We start from the raw sequence: 24,231 nt of genomic DNA on the forward strand, positions 1-24,231 counted from the left end.
TCAATAGTTTGATACTTCGGCAAATATTTTAAACTTTTTCTTATTTGATTATTTGCAGCTTCGATTGAATGATGAAAGGGATAGGCGGTGACATGAATGTCTTTTAAATAAAAACTGAGGGTAAATTCAGAATTATATAAAAAATTTGATCATACAAATTAGGATTTTTTGTTTTCTTAATGTGCCTTAATTAAATAAAATGAGGAGTGAAAATAAATAAATAAATAAATAAATAAAATGGGGAGTGATTAAGTTAATTGCTTAGTTGTCGTTTGTTAGTCACCCGTCTTTTGCTGCTCAATTTTGTGTCATAAATAGAGGAGCAAATCGAGCGCTCAAGTAATCCGCCGCTTGGAAGTCTATCGCCCCTCCTTCCTTCCATCTCGCTGCATCCGTTCCTAGGTTTTTCTCAGTGTATTGTTGTGGGTACAGGGCTTTCTCTCTCTAAAAGCGGTAGCTTTCTCTCTTTAGAGCACCCAATGGCGTTGAAGCTCGCTCTTACCTCCCAACCCTCTTTATCGAAGGTGGGACTTCCCTGCAGCAGCTCTCGATCCGGAAGGGTTGTGATGACGGCCGTCATCCCCCCGAAATCCAAGTGGGTTTTCATTCTTCTCCGGTTTTTCTTTGGCTTTCTGTTGGTTTTCATGGGGTTTGTCGCCATTTCTAGCGTTTTGTTTGGGGAAGGAATGATGGAATCCACGTGGGTGTGAGTTGAATGAGTTTGTTTCCGCGTGAATCCGTTCGGAAGTTTGGTGTTTTGGGTTGAGATTCGTGTTTTCGAACTTCCCACTAGAAGATTGATGCGCTTTCTTGGTGAATTATTTGATGGATCCGCTTTGTTGGTGCATTGGGTTTTGCTTCCGTTTCTTACATGTCTTCGAATGAGGTCGATTTCTCGGATTTCTGATTCTGTTTGATGTTGGTGTTTTCTTTTTGGTCCTAATTTTGCAGAATTTGCAATGCATGTTCTGTAAACCTCTCTAGAAATCGGACTCTGATGTTTTTCGAGATGAAAATGTGGCTTTGATTTGCTTGTTTTCTTGTTCTGTTGGAATTTTAGGGAGGTTGAGAATCTGAGAAAGCACTTGAGCCCGAGGGAAGTGCATGTGCAGGTTGCACATTCTATGCCACCGGAGAAAATGGAGATCTTCAAGTCCCTGGACTCATGGGCGGAGAATACCATCCTGCCTCTATTGAAGCCGGTCGAGGATGCATGGCAGCCATCAGATTTCCTGCCCGATTTCTCGACGGAGGCGGGCCATGATCAGCTCAAGGAGTTGCAGGAACGGGCGAAGGAGATACCAGACGATTACTTCATTTGCTTGATTGGAGATATGATCACAGAGGAAGCCTTGCCAACTTACCAGACAATGATCAACACACTGGATGGTGTTAAGGATGAGACTGGCGCGAGTCCGACTTCTTGGGCAGTTTGGACGAGGGCGTGGACTGCTGAAGAGAACAGGCATGGTGATATTCTTAACAAGTATCTAACATACACAGGAAGGGTCGACATGCGACAAATCGAGAAGACAATTCAGTATCTTATTGGTTCAGGAATGGTATACATCTTTATTTATTGGTTACTGCATCTGTAATGCATCTTCTCCTACAGCCTCTTCTCACTGTGTTTGAATTGGGTTTGATCACTCACATTCTGTTGGTTTTAGGACCCGAAAACGGAGAACAATCCCTATCTTGGATTCATTTACACTTCCTTCCAGGAGAGAGCGACGTTCATTTCTCATGGCAACACTGCTGCACATGCTAAGAAGTACGGGGATCTAAAACTTGCCAAGATGTGCGGGACAATTGCTGCGGATGAGAAGCGCCATGAAACAGCTTATACCAAGATCATTGAGAAGCTGTTTGAGATAGATCCCAATGGCGCAGTTGAAGCGTTTGCTGACATGATGAGGAAGAAGATATCTATGCCTGCTCACCTCATGTATGATGGCTGCGATGACAAACTTTTTGATCATTTCTCTGCTGTTGCTCAGAGGTTGGGGGTTTACACTGCAAAGGACTATGCAGATATACTCGAGCATCTGGTGAAGCGGTGGGGCCTGGAGAAGCTGACTGGTCTTTCTAGCAAGGGGCAAGAAGCCCAGGATTATGTTTGTGGTTTGGCGCCGAGGTTCAGGAAGCTAGAAGAAAGAGCTCAAGCGAGGGCCAAGAAGGCCACAAACATTCCATTTAGTTGGATTTTCAACAGAGAGGTTGAATTGTAGAGATACTGTCGAGGTCAGTTAATGCTAGTTTATCCGATAGGGGTGTTCAGACTATATCAGCTGCTGTGCGGCTTCAATTGTTTTCTTTGCAATAGAATGAAGATGGTCTTGTGTTAGACTTCCTATATAACAAAATGCAGCAATGGTGTGGTCTTTTGCATGTTGTGACCCTAGCTTTAGGATATGGTATGGGATTTCTCATCTGCCAAGAGGTGGCTGAGCCAGTTTGGTTCGGAACTCTTGGTACTGTGGAATGGATGTCTTCAAAGTCTCTTGGATGAAATTTTGTATGCTTGTCTTGATTTGTTTATTTTGAGGTGTAGAACCAGTACGCAAACAAGTTCCAACAAATATATGACATACTGGTTCTTCAGCCAAGTGCAATGCTGACGCAAAGCTTATAAATCTTATTTTGTTTTATGTTATTCATGGCATTTTCATTTCTTGTTCCAGCTCACCCATTGAATCTCTCTTATTTCTTATGACCTTTCTGAGTTTTGTTGTGGAAAACTCATTGAATATGGTCTTATGTCGTTGAAGTTATCTTATATTTTATGTGAGAATCACTTGATGAGCCTTTGTAGTTTGGCCTTTATGGCCACGTGGAATATAAGCGGTTTTTATAAATCTGTCACTTATAATATAATGGTAATGTATTACTTGACCAAATTTTCTCGTCAACAATCCACCTCAAATTGATGCATAACCCAATCCGGTACATGCTTGTAATGTTCTAGGAATATTGTTGACAATTTCAAACCTTATTTAAGCAAACCCTTGTCTAGGTAAGCCTGTTGTAATCTTTGCAGCTACATCATCTGCATGTTTATATCATCTAATTATTGCAAGCAGATTCAGCGCTAAGGTCCTTCAAAGTCGACAGCTAGGCAATGTTCTCTGTCCCCAGTGATAGAATTGACATCCTCGCTAGTCTGAAGCTCTTTGTGTTTTTCCACAAGTGAAACAGCTAAAGAAGAGCTGCATTCAAATTTATGCTTCTTGGGTCCATTACCATGTTGCTAATTCTATGGCTTTTTGTGCCATGAATGTAATATTTATTGTCCATTCATGACACTGTTTCCTACACTGCCTTGGAAGTATGTGAGTACAAAATTTCTGTTGTATAATATTTATCCATTGAGTTCAGTCGTATGGGATCACATCCATGTTCTAAAAAGTATCCCTCTTGGTGGAAAATACCAGTTCTGACAACGTCCTTTGGGCTCTAGCTGAAAATGTCCATGTGATGCGTTTCTAGCTTTTTTGTGCATGAAGATAAAATGGGTGTGGCAGGCTTTTAGCTTTTCTGTGTTCAGAGAAAAATGATCTTTAATGAGCTGCATACATAAGCTTTTGGTCCTTAAGCCCATGATGTTGTCAGGATTTTACATATGTCGGCGAAACCATTTCCTAAGGTCCTCTAATATCTATCACACCTTTTTACAGTTGAATTTGTACTTCGTACCTCATTTTGCATATTTATAAAAAGAAAGATTTTTTTCTTGATTGTAGGTCTTTTTGCAGAATGTGTTTTCAACAAAAAAAATGCTTATTCTCAATTCCAGTCTTGACATTGCATTCCAATCCAAACAGTAATTAAACAAGCATAGTAGTTACATTTTCTATCGGAATTGCATTCTTAAAGTTGGAGACAGACACCACTAACATGGCAATATCATTACATTGACAACTTGTTCTTGTTGTTCAAAGAGAGTATCTTGTTTCTTTTACTCCTTTTGACCATCAAACATTGTTTTCTTGAATGAAAGCTACATATCATTTTCTTACAATGGGGAAACCGCAGCATAGGTTAAAAACTATTTTCTGTAAAAGTTTCTTTTCTGACGACAATTTTTCCACTCAAAATGATTCTGGCAAAAAAGCCAAAATGCCGTGTTAGTTATGCATTACTATTGAAAGAGACAATGAATCAAAATAACTTGGTCCACTTTAGTTATAGGTGCAACTTGAGTTAGAAAATAAGGTTTTGCTTGGTGAGTTTGTTTAAACTAAAGTGCTTATTCATTCTATTGCTTGTCCTTGCATTTCCCATGACTGATACGAATGAACAGACTATGCATCTTTCATTGATGACTGTTGCCATCCTATCTGACCTATTTTTACTTTTTAATCTTGTCTTTTATGTTCTGAATCTGATGATTTACCAGACTACGCATCATTGGTCGATGAGTGTTTCCAGTCCACCTGACTTATCAAACAACATTGATTTGTCTTTTGAGTTTAGTCCTTTCTTTTCTCTGACTCAGCCTTTTTTTGTGCTCAAATAAAGTCTTTCTGCTCAGTTGGTCTTATTATTTAAATTCCCTTAATTAGGCAATTATCAATTAGATTTTTTATTTATCTCCATTTATGCTGAATGGAGACCTTCTCTCGTGCTTTTCAGCATCTTTTCCTTTGGTGCTTTGGGAAAATATTGTACTAGGATGCAATCTCTTTTTTATTGATATGATTATTCCATCTGTTACAGGTAGTGTTTGCTCTGAGTGTGTCTTCTGACGAATGTGTTGTTTGGGATTCTGTAAAACCCCTATGAAAGAGCTTGTTCTTGTAAAACACTCTTTCTAGATATCCAGAAAGGGTGTTTTTGGATATGACATATATCTACAAATGTTTGTAAGTATGGTGTCTTTTAGGAGTTCTTGATCTAGGAACCCCTTGATGTGTATACTGAATTTGGTTTTGTATATTCTGGCTATTCTTTCCAAGTCCAATCTTTTCTTGTGCCTTTCTACGACATTTAATTGGGGTTCGAGATCTGTTTTTTATGTATTTTATTCTAGCTACTGAGTCACATTGTCATCAAGATTATTTTCATGTTCACATCTGCACAAACTCCTGGATATAGCTCATATAATTTCAACTTAATGATTGCAATTTGCAGGATTTCCATAGATTAACTTTTACTATGTGATTACATTCTGAATATCTTTTAAGAGGTTGCTCCACCTTCTACGTTTCTGTTTGTATGTATATTCGATCTGATATTATGAAGTATAATTTGCTTCTGTCCCGTTATGATACATGTTTGGTTATATTTCTAACCTGCTCACAAGTTTCCCGTATATTCTGTTGCTAGCTGCTCTGTGATACTACAGTAGGAGGTGGTTAGCATGTGCCCTTAATTCAAGGCCTTTAGGTCTAGCTTGCTATCATGATGATGCTTTGGAGATAGAAGGGTTGATTTTTGGATAAAGGATGATTGAGGGTTTGGGTTTATCCATCCAAGCTTATTGGTGCATTAGGTTGCTTGGACAAATTGGACCCTGGGCATAAGCATCCATAGGTTTCAAGCTGAATCTAGAAAACATCTGAACATATTAAAGGGAAAAGGTTTTAAGTAGGAATGTACAATAAAATTCAAAGATGATTTTGTGACTTCATAATTGATGAAAGTTTCCCATTATTTATACTGCATATGTAACTTGTGGCAGATATTTTTTCCAAAAAATGTCCCATCTTTTTGTTCTTTCTTTTAATTGTCTGATATTTTAGACATGACAGCACTATATAGTTGGCTTGACATTTTGACTCTCCTGCAGTTAATTCTCAACAGCATTTGATTAAAGTGAGGAAAAGATGTATAATTTTACCTTCTTGTTGCCCTTTGATCTTCAAATGGCAAGATGAGAGAAGAAACTGGTTGATGGAAATAACATAACAATGAAAAAGTAGAAGTAATCTATTGAGTTTATGTCATCAAAATAAGCAGCATTTACTGGGGGTATTCTCATCAAGAAGTAAAAATGAGAAGGCCGTCTTATCTAACAAGATGAAAAAGCCAACTTATCCAACTAGTGCAGTGACAATATGCGATGCATATACTTGATTAGAAGGCATGCACGTCTGAATGAAGCATATGCCTGATAGACCAAGAGGTGTACATAGTTTATCATTTTTCCCAGCTGCATGTGCGTTGTATCATAAGCCCATATCAAAGGCAAACTTCATGCACTCTTCTAGATGCGATTTTTCCTGCAGGACACTCTTGCTGTTGTTTGACAATGAAAATTATATCTTTTGTATGTAAAAAAGCAGTCTTCATTATGGGATCTACATTGTCTTATATGAGGATAATTTTTTTTTGGTTGTGCAATGGATCGTGCAATCTTAAACATGCTTCAGGAATTACTGAATGGTATTTATGTTTATATCATTTATGAAAAATATCCTTCAGTAGCGTCTTTCCTTGCATGTTTTATTGCTAACCGTCTTTTAGCTGTGAATGATGTGGTTGGTATCAAGGTTGTAAGTAGCGTTACCCATATCGGTTGGGCTCAAAGTTAGATATGTATTGTAGTGTATCATAAAAAATCATAATTTTTTAATAAAAAAAATCAGAAAAAATTAGCAAAAGTTTTAAAATACATTATAACGCATGAAACAATTATGAATTGCACAAACTGCAACCTTACACATATGAAGTATTTATGTCTGTATGAGTTGCATGAGACATCATTAAACATCAACTAATATAGATAATAATATTGTATGCATATCTCACAAAAACAATGCAAAATATTCAATATCTTGCAATTAAGAACATGCCACAAGTCTCGTACTTTCATGTTACATAAACAAAAACAAAATAACCAAGTTTATAAATACTTAAGGGTTAAATAACCAAATTTTAAGTAAAAAAATCCACAAAAGCCCTTTCCATTGCACATGAATCAACACTCAAATCGCTCTCACCCCTCTTAGGGTGCATGGGTTCTCTTCTAAAAGCCTCTACACAAATGAAAGAATCGAGCCTAGAAAGGTCTTTAAAATCCAAAATTTTAAAAGTTGAGTTTCAGCTCTTTTAAAATGTACCAGACACATCATACTATATACATTGTATCATATGATACAATACGATAAAAGAATGTATCATACAATACAACTGATATGGATACAATACACATTTGTACTGCGATATGAGTATGTATTGTATTGAGTTAGACCATAGTTACCATATGTATCATACGATACTTACAATGGTTGGTATTGGGATAATAAAGCAACAATGTTAAGTTGCAGTTTGGTGTAAAGAGTTCATTTCGAGGATAATTAGTTTGAGATACTCCTAGGGAAGTTAGATTTGGCTGCTCATTCATTTGGAAGATGCTTCTTGTAAATTCTACTTGGGATTTGCGCATGAAGCTTTTAATATTCTCATAACCATATGTTTTAACATCATTTAATTTTTTTGATTTATTTTTAATGAATGGAATATATTTGTCTCATTAGTTCAGTGCTTTGGCTACAAAGTGTTAATAAATTAGTTAGAAGTATTTTGTTGTTAGATATCTGTTTCAACATAATAGTAGCCTTACATCCATCTATATGTGCTAACCTGAGATTGTTGCAGTCTTGTTGCAAAGTAGTAGGAAATATAAGAGATGTTTTATTCTCGTGACTAGCTTGCATATTTCCTGTTCTTTGATGAATAAACATGATTTTGTTGAGAATGAACATCTAGTATAACTTGTTACTAATATATTTGTCCTTTGTTTTGAGACTGAATTTTGTTTCTTTCTTCGATTGCTTCTTGATTTAGGATCTTGTGTGATGGGCACTCAGCGCGCGTCCATTAGGTTAGGCACCTACCCCTCACTATATATATATCACAATCTCGGCTCACAGCATCATGCGATCAAAACCAGAGTGAAGCTAAGGGCAGCTCACTTCGTTCCCGGCCTTACTCGTGTTTGCTTTGCAGGGTGAAATGAGAACCGACTGAATTTTTCATGGTTTGTCTGTTGGACAACCAGCCGGCTCATTTAGATCACTAGTCTATAAGGTGTCATAAGGTGATGCAACCAATCAACAGTCCAAGATGAAGGAAATTAAAGACTAACAATGTGCTCTTAAATAAAAGCACTACTGGATACTGTTTGCGAAACGTATGTGGTATTTTGACCCAATCTTGTGCCAGTATTAAACTTAAAATGAGTCCCAACTCATGGATCTCAAGCTAGGCTATGAATCAAGGATGGTTTGAGCATCTTGATATCTCAGCCAACAGTTTTCCATGTATCCCTGTGAAAGCATTGATGAAGGTATATTGGGAATTATTGCTGTCCCAACTTTGTGCTCAGCATTTCCTCACTAAGCTCCCACAGCCTCTTTGCTAGATTGGCATCAGATCCATAAGCGGTTGGTTGGTCCTCATTACAATCACTGAAGTACTTCCCAGAGACCCCTTCCAGATTTGGATGGAGAGCCACATAACAGGTTGTTGCTGCTCCCTGCAATTGATCACACATAGGTTTAATATATATGGGTTGTATGTGGAGATCTCATATATCAAATGATCACCATGTTCGGATTTTGTAGGACAGTCCTCCAGGGAAAAAACAGGTTTATGGAATGCATGCCAACTGTGCCACGTATGTACGGATGCGGGTATAGGTCAGGTCAAGTATATATGTAGGGTATAACACATAAATTCGTAGAAGTATGGGCATGGGGTACTAACCAGGACATAAGTACGGCAGGCAAAGCCATCTCAGCTAGGCCTTTGATCATGAGAGTGGTTTCTTCATTTAAATATAAAAATATATGCATTATTTTTTAAGAAAAAGATTGCACATATGTGTGTATGTGTCTGTATATAACACGGCTTGACTTGGGTACAACACCCTTCTGAACTACATGTTTGACACAGTATGCAAACATAGACAGCCTCCTCTCTCTCTCTCTCTATATATATATATATATATATAAATATATAAATATATATAACTAGAATATGAAAACTAAAAAAATGTGCATTTTTACACTTTTTTTTGTAAATCCAACCATGAGGATGTCACTACAAAAAAACATGTCATTACCGACCAAAAACATAGTGACGATAAATTATAATCATTAATAATAATTTAATCTCAACGACATATAATGTCATAGTAAAAATATCTATTGCCGACGATATTTTAGCGTCGCTCTTATCTCAATGGTCGGAAAGAGATATTGCCGAAAATATTATCATTCCCAAAAAACTGTTATAATTATGATGATAATTATTTGTTGTCAATTACAATATGATGATAATTATTGTCAATTTTAATCAATAGTCGACGATAATTATCGTCGGCTTAAAATCATATAGCTGATGATATTTATCGCCGGTTTTAAACTAATATAACTTACGATACTTTATCATCGGTATTAGCTATATAGCCGACGATTGTTATCGTCAGCTATGTCCATTTTTTTTTTTAATTTTGAAACTAACATAGCCGAGGATAAATTCTCGCTGCTATAAGAAAATATTCGACATTTTTTATCGTCAATTATATCCCATTTTTTATTTTAAAACTAACATAGCCGACGATAAATTATCATCGGTATAATAAAAATAGCCAACAAATTTTATCATTGGCTATGTTAGTTTAAAAAAAAAATTGGATATAGCCGACGATAAAAATTGTCGGCTATATTGCTTATACCGACAATAATTAATCATCAACTATGTTAGTTTCAAAATTAAAAAAATGGATATAGCCAATGATAATTTATCGTCGACTTAAAATGATATAGCCGACAATAAATTATCGTCGGCTTAAAATCATATAGCCAATGATATTTATCGTCAATTTTAAACTAACATATCCATTTGGGAAGCACAAGAAGCCCTAAGTTATGGGGACCATTGGTTTTTGCAGTTCGCTTATATATACTAAAATAAAATTTCACATGCTATAACAAAATTTCACATCTCTATAAGTCGACGACATGCAAAAATCTTAATGAATTTCACAGAAAATATTTTAAGAAAGGAAAAGACATAATGCTTGCAAAATTCTCATGAAGAAAATGAATTTCACATTAACTCATGCGACATTAACGATTTCTGCAAACATTCATTGTTAATAAGTTGATTATTTTTAATCTATTGATGATGGTAATTATCACCAATATGTTGAATATCTGTAATCCATTGAGGATGATAATTATTGTTGTCAATATGCTAATTATTTATGAGCCATTAATTTTCAAGACTTAAAGATCCTTCTTATACATTATAATCTGATGATCCAAGAGTCTGTTTCTATAAAACCATGCATGTAGATCACATCCGTATGGTGAAATTTTATAAAAAGTAAAAAATACCTATGAAAATCTTGGTGCATGCCAGTTTATATATTTGATTGGTTTACATATTTTAGTTACCTTGGATAAAAAAAAGCTAGAATATATAAACTGGTATGAACCAAGATTTTCATAGTTTTTTTTTAGATGCATTTGGTGTGGTCCATTTGCTTGGAATAGAATATTGGATCATCATAATTGGATTAACAAATGTGATTTTTTATATATGCATATTTACAAAAATTCTGAGCCATTGATTTTCAAGCCTTAAAAGAACATTCTTATACATCATAATTGGATGATCAAAGAGTTTGTTTCTATAAAACCATGCAACTAGATTGAATCCATATGGTGAAATTTTAGAACAAAATAAAACAAAAACCTATAAACATCTCAATTCATACCAGTCATAGTGACAAAAGTTTAAAACGATAAAATGCTCGGTAGGAAAAAAACTCGGGTGATTTTGAAAATTTTCATAAATCTCACTTTTTTTTCAGCAAAATATCAAGAATAAAAAATAAATTAAGAAATATAAAAAATAAAATTTATAAGAAAATATAAATAAAATACATTTAAAAATAAAAAACTTGAGAGTTTTCATGATAAATATCACGATATTTGTCATGGTTTGAAAATCTTGTGAGAAATTTCCTTTTTAAACTTTCAGACTATTTCTCACGATATATCAATGAGATTTTTATAAATCTCGTGATATTTGTCACAGAGATACCAATTTACATATTTTAGTTACCTTGAATCAAGAGAAATTGAAATATGTAAACTAATAAAATATGTAAACTGGTATGAACTGATATTTTCATAGTTTTTTTTGCAAATCCAATCCCACAGATGCATTCAGCATGGTCCACTTGCTTGGAATTGACTATTGGATCACCGTAATCGGATCAAGAAATATAATTTTTTTTGCTTGCATATTTATGAAAATTCTAAGCTGATGATTTTCAAGCCTTAAAAGATCCTTCTTATACATTATAATCAGATGATCCAAGAGACTGTTTCTATAAAACAATGCATCTAGATCGCATCCATATGGTAAAATTTTATAAAAAAATTAAAAAACCTATAAAAATCTCAGTGCATGCCAATTAAATATTTTAGTTACCCTGGATCAAGGGAAACAAAAATATGTAAACTAAAAAAAAAGTTAACTGATATGAACCAAGATTTTTTTTTTTTGTAAATCTAACCTTACAGATGCATTCAACACAGTCCACTTGCTTGGAATTGACTATTGGATCACCGTAATCGGATAAAAAAATATGATTTTTTATGCTTGCATATTTGTAAAAATTTTGATCCATTGATTTTTAAGCCTTAAAATATCCTTCTTATACATCATAATTGGATGATCCATGAGTCTATTTCTACAAAACCGTGCATCTAGATTGCATTCATATAGTGAAAATTTTGAAAAAAAAACCTATAAAAATCTTGGTGCATGCCAGTTTACGTATTTTAGTTATCCTAGATCAAGGGAAACTAAAATATGTACACTAACAAAATATGTAAACTGGTATGAACCGAGATTTTCATAGTTTTTTTTGCAAATCTAACCCTGCCGATGCATTCAACGTGGTCCACTTGCTTGGAATCGTCTATTGGATCACCATAATCGGATCAAGAAATATTATTTTTTATGGTTGCATATTATGAAAATTTTGAGCCATTGATTTTCAAACCTTAAAAGATTCTTCTTATACATCATAATCGGATAATCCAAGAGTTAATTTCTATAAAACCATGCATCTAGATTGCATCCGTATGGTAAAATTTTAGAATAAAATAAAAAAGCTATAAAAATGCATAATAATTATAAATCTAAAATCACCGATAATGATCGTCATTAATATAAATCTAAAACAGATGATAATTATCATCACTTTTAATAAATAACCGATGATAAATATTATTGTTGATGTTAAAATTTTAGATTTTTTAATGTAGGAGGCCTTTCTCCCTTTTTCTTTTTGTTTCCACTTGAAAACCTCATATCCCTCTTCTCGCTACCCTCTCTATCTTGTAAGTTATCTCCATCCACCACCATTGCCTCTGACCTCTCTCCGGCCACCACCGATCTCTCTCTCAACTTGAGCTCTTCATTGCTTTAGAGGACCTCTTCTCCACCCTCAATCACCACATCCACAACTCAGAGTTTGTGTAATCCATCAACTTCACCGATTAAAGTAAAGGTTTCACCCTTTCCTCCTGCAATTTCTCGCGGTTATGTTTTTTTTCTTTTTCTTTTTTTAGATTTTTTGTCCTCATTGTGGCCAAGGAATGTGATATGTATATTTTTCTTCTATTATTCTATGTTTATCGACTATTTTGAGCTCATCTCTACTCTAAATCTCTATAGATTGAACATGGAAACATGGATTTTAATGCACATCATTATACTAAAAAAAATAGAGACAACCTGCAAAATTACATTGAGATCCACATGTTCAAATTTTTGTATGCAGATGTGGACACTGATTGTGCCTAGATTTGGATAATTTTGCTTTGTCTTTGTTTTTTCTTCAATGAAAAAAAGTTTATGATGTATTTTAGTATTTGATTGATGATTTGGGGTTTGTAACAATTGAAGTTTATTTTTTGTTTCTACTATTTAGATTTAGCAAACATAAAATATTCTCTTGAGTAAACATACGATGTTTGTGTCTAAGGATATAATGCACATTCTTACATTTTACTGATTATCGATGAAACTTTTTATTGTGTATTATTTAAATTGAAGTAATAATTACTGTTATAAACTTTTTCCAATTATATATGCCTGGTTATTTGAATTGAAGAGCAATTTCTATAGTAACAAGAAAATCTTAAATTTGAATTGAAGTTTGAAGTGTTATGTAATGGCAGAGTTTGAAGTGTTATATTTTTTTGTAATAATTAAAGTGTTCTATAATAATCGAAGAGCAATTTCTATAAAATCTAAAAAAATTCACACAATTTCATGTGAATTTCCCAAGAATTGAGCGACTTTTCATATAACTATACAATTTTTTTATAAAAATTTGCATGAATCAATGCACATTTCCTTCTAATTGAGTGATCTTTTATCAAACTATAAGAAAGTTCTACGTAAATTTGCATAATTTTATAAGATTTTTCTTCTAATTGAGCAAATTTTTATCAAACTATGTAGAGGTTTTATGTAAATCGTGCGATTTTATTGAATTTTTATTCTAATTGAGTGAATTTTCACATAACTATGCAAAAGTTCTATGCAAATTTACACGATGTCATGCGATTTTCCTTCTAATTAAGCGAATTTTCATCAAACTATATGAAAGTTTTATACAAATTTGTATGATTTTATACAGTTTTCTTTCTAATTGAGCGAATTTCTATCAAACTATACAAAAGTTCTATGCAAATCCACATGATTTCATGCAAAAACTATGTCAGTAAAAATATAATTTTTTAAAAAAGCAACTTTTGCCGATGATATTTATCATAAGCTATATCAAAGTTAATGACAATGATATGTATCATCAATTTTCTTAGTATAACAGATACTTATCGTTTGCTATTTGAACATATATGATTTTTCAATATATATATACAACAATAATTATCATTGACTTTTGATATATAGGTGACGATATTTATTATCGGTTTTAATTAGCATAGCTGATGATAAGTATTGTCGCCTTTAATGTCTATTACCGATGACATTCTAGAGATGCCCATTTTATACTGTCTATATCATATGATCGAATTTATTTTTAGAAACATGATGATTTATAAATATCATAAAAAATAGTAATATAAATGATCGTAAAAAGCCGACGATGCAAGCAATGATATTTATCATTGTTTATGTTACAGCGTCTCCATTTGCATGCAGAGGTGGAACCAGACATCCCACCTTAATTTGGATGTCTGGTTCAACCTCTGCATGCAAATGGAGACGCTGTAAAACGCCATGGCTAGTTATTTGCTTGAATTTTCCAATTTTGAAATACTGAATCAAGTAATTCTGGGGTTGACATGGTTTGAGTAATTTGATGACTCTGATGTTAATGTTCATGCAAGCATGATACGAAATTTACCTGTTGGACGTTTTTCAAGAAGGCCCTGAATATGGATGCAGGGATGGCTGCCAGAGAAAGTAGAAACCGTTAATTCGGTGAAAGTGTTGAGGCAAGCCTCATACATTAGAAATATATATAGATTAATTGCTTTTTTTGAAAGAAGAAATATAGATGATAATGTTACCTAAAAACTTTTTGTTCCGAGTTATGTTTGTTGGTATGACTCCCGGGTGTAGGCAGTTGGTTGTCACTTTTGCCCCTTCCTCCTAGAGAGAGAGAGAGAGAGAGAGAGAGAGATATTCAATTTTTCTGGTTAAAAAGGTGATAGAACATTGATGAAGTGTATTAGGGATGGCAGTGGACCGGGGCCGGGGATAAGGTCTCCACTTCCACCCCATCTCAAAATCCTGCCCTCCATCCCGGGTTTTGATTTTAACCTCCATCTCCACCCCCATCCCCGTTTCATGTCCTCCATCCCTGGTCCAAACGAGGCGAGGCGGAGCAGGGCCTCATTTTCCTTCAGTCCATTGCCATCCCTAAAGAAAGATTGGGGACGGGGTGGGGCGGGGCAAGGTGGGGTTCGGGATGGGAACTGGGCGGAGGAAAGCATAAGTCCATCCCCACATGGGTTTTGATTTTAACCTCCATCCCCGGTCCACTGCCATCCCTAAGTGTATACCACAGCCAAAAGGGATACTTTTGTATCAATATACATTTTTGGCACGTTGGCTTGCACTTTTAAAATAAGCAAATGAATCAAAATCAAAAGTGAAAATAAGAATGTGGTTCTAATTCGCAGGGTGCCCCACGTGAAATGGAATATCACCACATGAATAAATAAATCATATTTGATTTACTTGCACTAAGTCATTTTTATGCTTTTCTATTTTCGCATTTTGTTGAACGTAGGGTGCAAAACTGAGCTTATGGGAATCTTTTTCTTTTTTTCTTTTTTACAAAATGTGAAATGGGTCACATGGTGATGGACGACCATGCACGTGCACATTCACATGACACACTCACATGATATTGACATGATAGAAACACCTTTTGTACATTTTTGTATTTTTACATTTTCTCTATGGTTTTATGTATTTTTTTTATATTTCTAGTTTTGTATATGCCAATAAATTTCTTTCTTTAAAAAAACAATTTTTTAATTTATCATGAAATTTCCCCATGGAAAAAGTTTGTGACATTGGTTGAAGCACTTCAATTGGGTCATGTCCAAAGTATGAAAATGAACATCAACTTACCTGCAAGCGTCTAGCCAGTTCTTTGGCATGCAGAATGTTAGCAAGTTTGGACTGGCCATAGGCTTTATATTCTCCATACCTATCACAAAAGGGGGCATGAACAAGTGATCATTTCTCATGAAACCAACTCTGAGTTTTTCGCCTTTGGGACGATGACTGTAGGTATGGCAGGCTGAGCCAGCACGACCAGATCTTCGATCTCAGACGTGGGTTCTTCGAGTAACAACACAAAAAAAGTCATATGTATGAGAAGACAGTAATGAGTAAAGATGTGCATACCCTGTGGGATCGTTGATCTTATCAAATCGTATGCCACAACGGTAAGGTCTGCTATGGGCTTCTGATGCCACAATCACTATTCTTCCTTCTATTCCTGTTTCTCTAGCAGTAGTTTTCAACTTATCCAACAGAAGATTTGTCAACAAGAAATGGCCTGCACTCAATTTTCATTTATAGTATCAGTTAAGTGTCATCAAGAATGCAGGAGGGAAGATCAGATGCGATGTGATTATATTTAACAAAATAACAAAAAAAAAGAGGATAAGATTAAGCAAGAAAAATGATTCAATGAATTGAACCAACAATTTGAAACAAGAAAATCTGAGATAAAGAACACATAAAGAGAGACTCCCACTTGTGTTTACAACAAAGAGATAAAGATAGAGAGAGAAACCGGGTTACCTATGACTGCTGAAAGGTCAGTCGCCGCCACCGGAAATGATGGCAGAGGCCAGAGATGGACCACAAGAGAGAGGGGCTGTGAGACAGTGTGAGATTGAATGGAGATTTGAGATTCGAGATTCGAGATTCAAGAGAGGGAAAGAGGATCAAAGAGCTCCTTTAGGCTTCGAGCCTATCACTGACATTTGAAAACGATGGCGGAGTGTGGTGGCGGAGGTGGATGGACCGCATGATAGGAGAACACGGGACTCTGACCCTAAGTGATGCCGACACACACGGGGATACGAGCCCCACATGCTTATATACATGGCTTTCATTCGGCCCCCAAACACGCACCTACTATGTGTGTGTGTGTGTGTGTGTGTGACATATAACCTGCTTCTGGAGAAAGGGGCTGACCAGGGGCTGACCCCTGAGACTGAGTTGAGATTTCCAGAGAGGTATAGAGGGCTGACCCTAGTTCTAGGGTTTCCAAAATGAAAAATCAAACCAAAAGTAAAACAATTATGACTCGTGTCACCGAGTTACACTCATGAACCGGACAAGTTTCAGTTCATGATGAGTTAACCTCATTTTTTACTTGAATAGGCTCCAATCCGAGTTGACTCGACCTATCCCGAGTCAACTCGGCGATATATAAATCCAACCTGGGTGTTACTACTCGGTTGAAATTTTTCAAAATTTAGGAGGGTCTCGAGGCCCTCCTTGCCCCCTGGATCAGACCTGGGTTCCTGATGACCTGACCGAACATGCTCGGACACGATGACACTGAAAATGACAGTTCTACGGCATGTAAAAGTGTATAATTTTGTCCAAAATGTGGGGCTTATGCTAAGTGTTTGGTCTTAAAGTACAAGATGTATTTCTACGGCATGTGAAATGCATTAGTTTACATATAGGCACCTACTCGTATAAAAATTTGCATTTAGCAGCTTCATGTTTCAATTATTTAAGATAAAACTCAACCTTTTAAGAAATAACTCAAAACGGCTGCCCAAGCACATTTTATTCACCCAAGTCCCGTTAGACAGTTTTAACAGTTCTTTCTTAACTTCAAATTATTGAATATCGCCTTTGTAGCTTCTTCTTTCTCAGTTATAGTTAAGGACAAATAAGTATTTTTTAAGAAAATAATTTAACTATCTTTGCAAAATGACATGTTTCTTGAAATACCTAGCAATTTGATAAAACTATTTGCATATCCAAAATTTTGATACTCAATTGTTTTAGGACATTTTTACCACTACACAAACATAACAATCTTCACAACTCTTTACTTGTAAATGTCACCAAAACGTGCCCCCCAATAAAAAAATGGCATAGGCAGAAGGACATTCACAAATATAGTATGACATTTGCAACTAGTAAAGGTCATACTGTATTTGTGAATGACCTTCTGTCTGTGATATATTTTTTTCAGTCAGGTGGACATTCACAAATACAATACAACATTTGCAACTCATGGTTGCAAATGTTCCCAAAATGTGTGATAAACACTAAAAGGTAAAAGGCCTTTAGCGATACTTTTGCAGATAAGAAGCAAAAGACCCTTTGTCTGACATGTCTTAACATTCACAAATATTGTACGACATTCGCAACCATGACCGGCAAAGATCATAAAAAATGTGCAAACCTCTTTTTATTAAAATCACATAAGAGCCATAAGGAGGACATTTGTAAATACAGTACTACCTTTTTGAGACTTTTTTGAGACATTTATATTTTGGGGACATTCACAAGTACATAATTGCGATGATCATGCTATACTTGTGGAGGGATAAAACTGTCTTAAAAAAATCAGAAATCTAAATTCTGGATAAATGAAGAATTTTGTCAAATTGCTAGGTATTTTAAAAAATATGCCATTTTGCAAAGACAACATAATCAATTTTCATAAATTTTTTATAGGAAGTAAATAAGTACTTTAAGAAAGTAAAATAACACAAGCAGCTAACCGAGCAATTTTTAAAAAAGTGAGGAACTTTGTTGCGACATTTGACACTTGAGGTGGCTAAATGTAAATTCACCGTTTGTTAGACACATATATATACCCTCTAAAATAAAAGTGGAATTTGTCAAAATAGATATGAGGTCAGTGTTTGCTTACCAATGTGATTGGTGGCAAATTGCATCTCTATCCCATCTTTAGAAAGCTGGAAGGGACATGCATAGATACCTGCATTATTTCTGTTGAGCTTGGCCCATAGTTAGCAACATGTGAAATGACAAAAATTCATTAAAGAACTAATGAATGCATGATTAAAATAATGGTTTGCATTTAAAAAATGGGTTAAGCTATAAAAATTGAGTCACAGAAATGCAAATGAATAAGCCTACCCATGGGACGGTAGATGAGGTGCAATCACATTGCATACTTTAGTGTGCCGCTGCACCTGAACCACCCTCCATCTTGTGTGTATCCGAGATATGGAGGGTGGTCAGGTGTAGCAGCACACTAAAAGTGTGCAATGTGATTGCACCTTACCCGCCCTATACCCAAGTGGCGGTGAGGGTAGTTCTTCGAAAGACGGTGGAACCCCGTGTTACCCAGGATCAATTCCCCTTAGGATCATACCGGTGACTTGCATGGTGGATGTTCTTTGTAGATTAGCACACTCACCCGGGGTTTACTATCTAGGAGTGGGGCCATTAACTGAAGCACATTCCTGGACAGGTTCCTCATCATTTCAGAAAAGACAGTAAATAATATATATGGGCTCAATTTGGATCCAATACTCAATGTGATTAGAACCCAAGATTTGGTAAATTCGGATCCATGAGGTTTCATCTTCTAAAGTATCACAATTTTTCTTAAACGTTTCTATGGAAAGGAACAAGTTTTTTGGCACAGAAAAAAAGAAGTTTCATTTGTTTGTTTGGTTTTCAAATTTGCACTAAACAGATGCACTTAGAATGTTTTAAATGGAGTTTTTTATTCCTAATTTTAAGCATTTTTTTCTCTCTAATGAAAATATTTCCTTTAACGCCAGCCCAGGTCGATCGCCTGAGTGGCAGCGGGCTTGGGGAGAAGTGCTGACCTCTAATTCATCTCAAGTTCGACTCCCACAGGGCATGCAAATGCTTTCAACTGTTAGGTTCCATAAGGGCGGGCTTGGCTGTCAGTGACCTACCCGGGGTTTAGTTCACAGGAGTGCTGGCCAATTAAGTGACCTGGTTTTAGGTGAGGGTTTCTTATCCTTAAAAAAAGGAAATACTTCCTTTCATATATATATATACGGGTATTCTCAACTTAGACCCACATAAAAGAAAATGTTACCCTTTTTAATAACCACATGAGAACATGCCATTTTTTCCATACAGTATGATCATTTTCTGAACAAAAATCATCATCAATGTTTACTTAGTGGTTGAGTTGGAGAGTGACAACGTACATGAGAATGTTCAGATGATAGTTTGAGGAGAGAAAAGTAGCAGCAAATGATCTAACAGAGGTGAGGGAGCTAAGGTCCAGCTCCATTACGTCAAGCTTGGCATGTGGGACTTCTTGAAGGATCTTCTCCTTCACCTTCTGTCCACTCTCAAGGGTTCTCGCAGGAATGATGACAGTTGCACCTCTAAGAGCAAGGACTCTGGCTGTCTCTGTTCCAATGCCACTAGTTGCCCCTGCATGAACATCACAATTATCGTGAGAAATAACAAATATATTGGAAAAAAAGCTGTTCATAAATGCTAATTAAACATTGTTTAGGTAAAAAGAAAGGAGTCTTGGTCATGTAGGTAGGGCTGGAAACGAACTGAGCAGCTCCTTGATCGGCTTGGTTCGGCTTGTCCTGCGCTCGTGCGGCTCATGTAGATGGTGACCCAAGCCATGAGCTGCTCGTTTAGTATTTAGGGAGTTGAACATGAACAAAGGGTGTTCTGCTAAGCTTAGCTGAATGGGTGGTTATAAGTTATGGTTTGTGCCTGATAGGGTTGAGGTTCGAATCTCAGCATTGGCAGATCTTTGAAAAATGGACATTTTTTTTCCACACAAGCCAGCACTCATTCTGCTTGACTGACTCGATCTTGGCTCTCTTAGACCCAAGCACAACTCCAAGCTGGAGCTGGGTTCACTAGTAAATGACCCGAGCCCGAACAAGCTGTGTTCAGTTCGTTCAGCTTGTTTACCAGCCCTACTTGTAAGGCCGGATGCAGCAGTCCTCGGGGACTGTTTGCAACCCAAATCATGTGGGGGCCGCAACGAACATGGATCCCATCATTTGAAATAAGATGGGTTTCATCATACATTCAATCTTAACCAAAATGGACACAACAGCCCATTGCATCCCACTCTAGCGGGACAAACGAGTTGCGCCATCGACACACACTAGTCTAGTCTAAGTCAAGGTGGTTCATGTCCAGCCATCAAACACCACCTAGACGACATTGATAGAACCCGACACACCCCAAAGATGATAATAATAATAATAATAAGAAGAAGAAGAATAACAATAATGATGATGATTATGTATCAGAAATTTCATTTACTTGAATTGTTAGACTACTTCAGATATTAATAATGATGATATAATGCTGATGGTAGTAGTTAGGCATGGCAGTAAAGTGGGGGAAAACAGGGCCTGCCCGCCTTGTTTGGACCGGGATAGAGGACATGAAACGAGGATAGAGGCAGGGATGAAAGTTAAAATCAAAACCCGTGCGGGGATGGAGGCAGAGATAGACTTACACTTTCCTCCACCTGCCCCGCCCCCAAAACCCCGTTATTTAAATAACTAAAATGCCTTTAGGGATGATAGTGAAACAAGGCCCCATCCTACCTCGCCTCGTTTGGACCGGGAATGGAGGACATGAGATGGGGATGAAGGTTAAAAACAAAACTCGTGTGGGGATGGAGGGCAGAATTTTGAAACGGGGCAAGAGTGGAAACATTGTCCCCCATCCCTGCCTCATCCACGGCCATCGCTAGTGGTAGTAGCATTGGAACAGGACAACAATGATAAAGGCTCTGTTTGGGAGCTGGCATTGAAAAGGAGATAGAGATAGGTGACGGAGTGGTGAAGTAAATGCGTGTTAAGTTTGGAGTTGTCAACTACACCCTTACAAGGATATAGTTAAAAATGGCCCATCTCCACCCGTTCTCCATTCTCAATATCATTCTCATTTCCCAAAGCAGGGTTTCCAAACACCTGTGGGGTTTGGTGGTACTAATAAAACCCTCGTTAAATACCATCTTCCCTCCCATTTTTTGCTCAGAAGAAGAGTCTAAAAGAAGGTAGGCTTCATTTCATTAATGGAATCCTTATGTAAAGTTGTTTCAAGGTCAGATTAGGTGATACGCCAAAACAGAATTTTTGTTGTGTTTTGATATTACCTTTTACCACTGTTTATGATCTTCATCTTTGTGTAGTGATGAAATCAACACTTTTTGGGGGATGAATGGCAGTGCTGAAGGGTATGGACGATGATGATTGCGAAGCACAAAAGTTTGTGATATGGCATACCACCTGATTTGGTGGAAAGAAAAGAGGAGACTTCCATCTGGAATTGATGATTTAGCGATTGAAATATGTCAAAGAAGTTGGATTCAATGCCCCTTCAGAAAGGCAACGATCAGGTAGAAGTAGGGGTATCAACGGGTCGGGTTTACCAAAACCTATAGGGTCCGGGTATGGTGATAAATAAGAAGACATGATTAATACCCGGATTCGAACCTGAAGGTCCGATTAATACATAGATCTGGGTATAGCTTGTGAAATTTTATACCAGACCTGCCCGACCTGAGTTCCGATTAAGACCTGCAATTTTTCAATGTAAAAATAGAAAAAAATAGTATTTTACTGTGTATGGCCTAGGTCTGGTTCATGTAGTTCTTATTGGGTCTGATTAAATCCGAGTCTGGACCCGATACCATATCCAAAAATCGAGATCAGGTCCGGTTCCACCTGGGTAAGAACCAAACCCGACCTGTTGAGACCCTAGGTAGAAGGAAGAAGGTTACTAAGCAATGAGACAGCAGGAAGAAGGCTACTAAACGATGAGTGCAGCAGCTCTATGGTAATCTCCGTATATGGCTATTATCCCTGAGATTTCGAGTCAATACTTAGTATCAATCTTATCAGTATCGGTCCGTATTGGCCTGTATGGCTCGATACACATCGTATCAGCAGAATTTGGATACGCGCTTCACCCTGAATCGGCTATTTTTTAAATAAATGCTAAAAATACTAAAAAATTAATTTATTAATATTATTAGAATACTGTTATAATGGTTTGAACACGTGTCATGTTATGGTTGACACATAATATTTTATTATTATTTTCTGGTCGGTACAGAACAAGTCAGCTGAGTATCGGTATCGGCCGATATAGCTGAATCGGTGGCCCGATGATTCAGGGCCGAAACCGATACTGAAGACATTGCTTAGTACTGAACAAGTCAGCTGAGTATCGGTATCGGCCGATATATAGCTGAATCGGTGGCTCGATGATTCAGGGCCGAACCGATACTGATGACATTGCTTAGCATATATAATGGATATATGAATATGGGCATGCGCACACGCACACACATACACACGAGATTTGTTAACATTTTCCATCCGTTTGGTTTGCAGATGTTACCAAGTTTCTAACATGCGGCCCAAGTTGATACTTAGTTAAACCCCAGTAAAACCTTTCATCCTAGTATTCCCATTGTAATCTCATTATTTCATGATAAAAAACCATTTATTCACCCAAGTTAATTGCTTGATGGGATCTAATCAAAATTTCCGAGACGCTTCAAGAAATGGAAACAGTTGAGAGAGAGAGAGAGAGAGAGAGAGAGAGAGAGAGAGAGAGAGAGAGAGAGAAGACCGGTGACAATGGCGGTGAGGTTCCTGCAGGCATCAATTCCCTCTGTAACTTGCTCTGCAGTTGAACATGCACCAAATCCTGATGGTCCATTCATCCACAGCCAATTCCACAGCCGTTCGATCCCCATCCTTTTGATAAAATTTTGGGAAGGTTTTCTATGCCTGGCATTATAGAAAGGTGTCCTTCAAAAACTATGTATATATAGGAAAGTAGTGAAAGTATGATGAAAGAATGATGGTGCCTCCCAAGTGGACTTGATATAATAATGATGGAAGGATGATGAGGAATGCAGACCTTCACGCCCACTATCATTTTTTCCTAATAAAAGGAGGAAAGTACTCTCACGTTATATCACTCAAACGCAGTCGTACAAGTAATTAATGACAATGTGGGCCTTGAAGTCTACTGCAAGACGGTTAGGCCGCACTATTATAATTCAGGCCTCTCTCTCTCTCTCTCACTCACTCACTCACTCTCAAACTATGTGAACCTAAGAATTTCGTGTGAGCTGGAGATTTCTCACACTTTTTTCACAATTCCGATCTTTCTGAGCACGGTTCATATGCTGGGAATCAATTATTGGTTCTGGTTTTCTCTAAGAAAATCACGACTTTTGAATGTTAGAATACTTAACCAGAGTTGGGTAAGGGCTGATCACTATTAACTAGACTCATGCACTAACATCAGGCTTGGTTTCCAACCGAATGATTATATATATATATATATATATATATATATATATATATATATATATATATATATATAGAGAGAGAGAGAGAGAGAGAGAGAGAGAGAGAGAGAGATGAGTATATCAAATTGATATGTGCTAAATGAGTTTTTTTGTCCTTTGGATGTTCTTTTCTCAGTTTCGACCCTATAAATGTGTTGGGCATGGTCGATTTACAATGTGGTTTTTATGAAAAAATGATATTTGGAGCCTAAAAATTTTGCAAAGATTTTAAACAGTTGATTTTCCAAACCTTATAAAAACTCACCCATGTAGGAATCGAACACTTCAAGAGCTGATCCCTATAAAATCAAGTACATTAATCACATCTATACGGTCAGAATTTACAAATAAAAAAC

At 36.5% G+C, this 24,231-nt stretch overlaps 2 protein-coding genes across 3 annotated transcripts; one reads left to right on the top strand and one right to left on the bottom strand.

Annotated features, from left to right (window-relative positions):
- The first annotated feature begins 200 nt into the window (after window positions 1-200).
- Window positions 201-2,391, top strand: LOC149847336 (stearoyl-[acyl-carrier-protein] 9-desaturase, chloroplastic-like). Its single transcript, XM_089996945.1, has 3 exons — window positions 201-595; window positions 1,061-1,562; window positions 1,671-2,391. The coding sequence occupies exons 1-3, from the start codon at window positions 480-482 to the stop codon at window positions 2,229-2,231; spliced, it is 1,179 nt and encodes a 392-aa protein (XP_089853071.1). The 5' UTR covers window positions 201-479; the 3' UTR covers window positions 2,232-2,391.
- A 5,680-nt stretch (window positions 2,392-8,071) lies between these two features.
- Window positions 8,072-23,312, bottom strand: LOC149847337 (short-chain dehydrogenase TIC 32, chloroplastic-like). 2 transcript variants are annotated; one of them, XM_089996939.1, is made up of 8 exons: window positions 23,146-23,312; window positions 19,722-19,953; window positions 18,437-18,516; window positions 15,928-16,081; window positions 15,649-15,727; window positions 14,577-14,658; window positions 14,411-14,457; window positions 8,072-8,482 (listed from the first exon to the last, which is right to left on the bottom strand). In XM_089996939.1, exons 1-8 carry the CDS (start codon window positions 23,270-23,272, stop codon window positions 8,306-8,308), a joined length of 978 nt encoding a protein of 325 aa, XP_089853065.1. In that variant the 5' UTR covers window positions 23,273-23,312; the 3' UTR covers window positions 8,072-8,305. The 2 variants fall into 2 exon arrangements, with proteins under 2 accessions (XP_089853065.1, XP_089853066.1); XM_089996940.1 differs by lacking the exons at window positions 14,411-14,457; window positions 14,577-14,658 and having other exon boundaries at window positions 23,146-23,311.
- Between the last annotated feature and the right edge of the window lie 919 nt (window positions 23,313-24,231).

The sequence above is a fragment of the Nuphar pumila genome, chromosome 2 (assembly GCF_984573655.1).
Source record: "Nuphar pumila chromosome 2, dmNupPumi1.hap1.1, whole genome shotgun sequence".
Lineage (NCBI taxonomy): Eukaryota > Viridiplantae > Streptophyta > Magnoliopsida > Nymphaeales > Nymphaeaceae > Nuphar > Nuphar pumila.

What these genes read in the sequence shown, in the direction of transcription:
- LOC149847337 (XM_089996939.1), bottom strand. Translation starts at nt 23,272, where the DNA reads ATGGGGATCGAACGGCTGTGGAATTGGCTGTGGATGAATGGACCATCA. An exon ending in TATCATCTGAACATTCTCAT is followed by an intron (nt 18,517 to 19,721) that starts GTACGTTGTCAC and finishes CAAGCTCAACAG; the next exon opens with AAATAATGCAGGTATCTATG. An exon ending in ATTTGCCACCAATCACATTG is followed by an intron (nt 16,082 to 18,436) that starts GTAAGCAAACAC and finishes AATTGAGTGCAG; the next exon opens with GCCATTTCTTGTTGACAAAT.
- LOC149847336 (XM_089996945.1), top strand. Translation starts at nt 480, where the DNA reads ATGGCGTTGAAGCTCGCTCTTACCTCCCAACCCTCTTTATCGAAGGTG. An exon ending in GTCATCCCCCCGAAATCCAA is followed by an intron (nt 596 to 1,060) that starts GTGGGTTTTCAT and finishes TTGGAATTTTAG; the next exon opens with GGAGGTTGAGAATCTGAGAA. An exon ending in ATCTTATTGGTTCAGGAATG is followed by an intron (nt 1,563 to 1,670) that starts GTATACATCTTT and finishes TGTTGGTTTTAG; the next exon opens with GACCCGAAAACGGAGAACAA.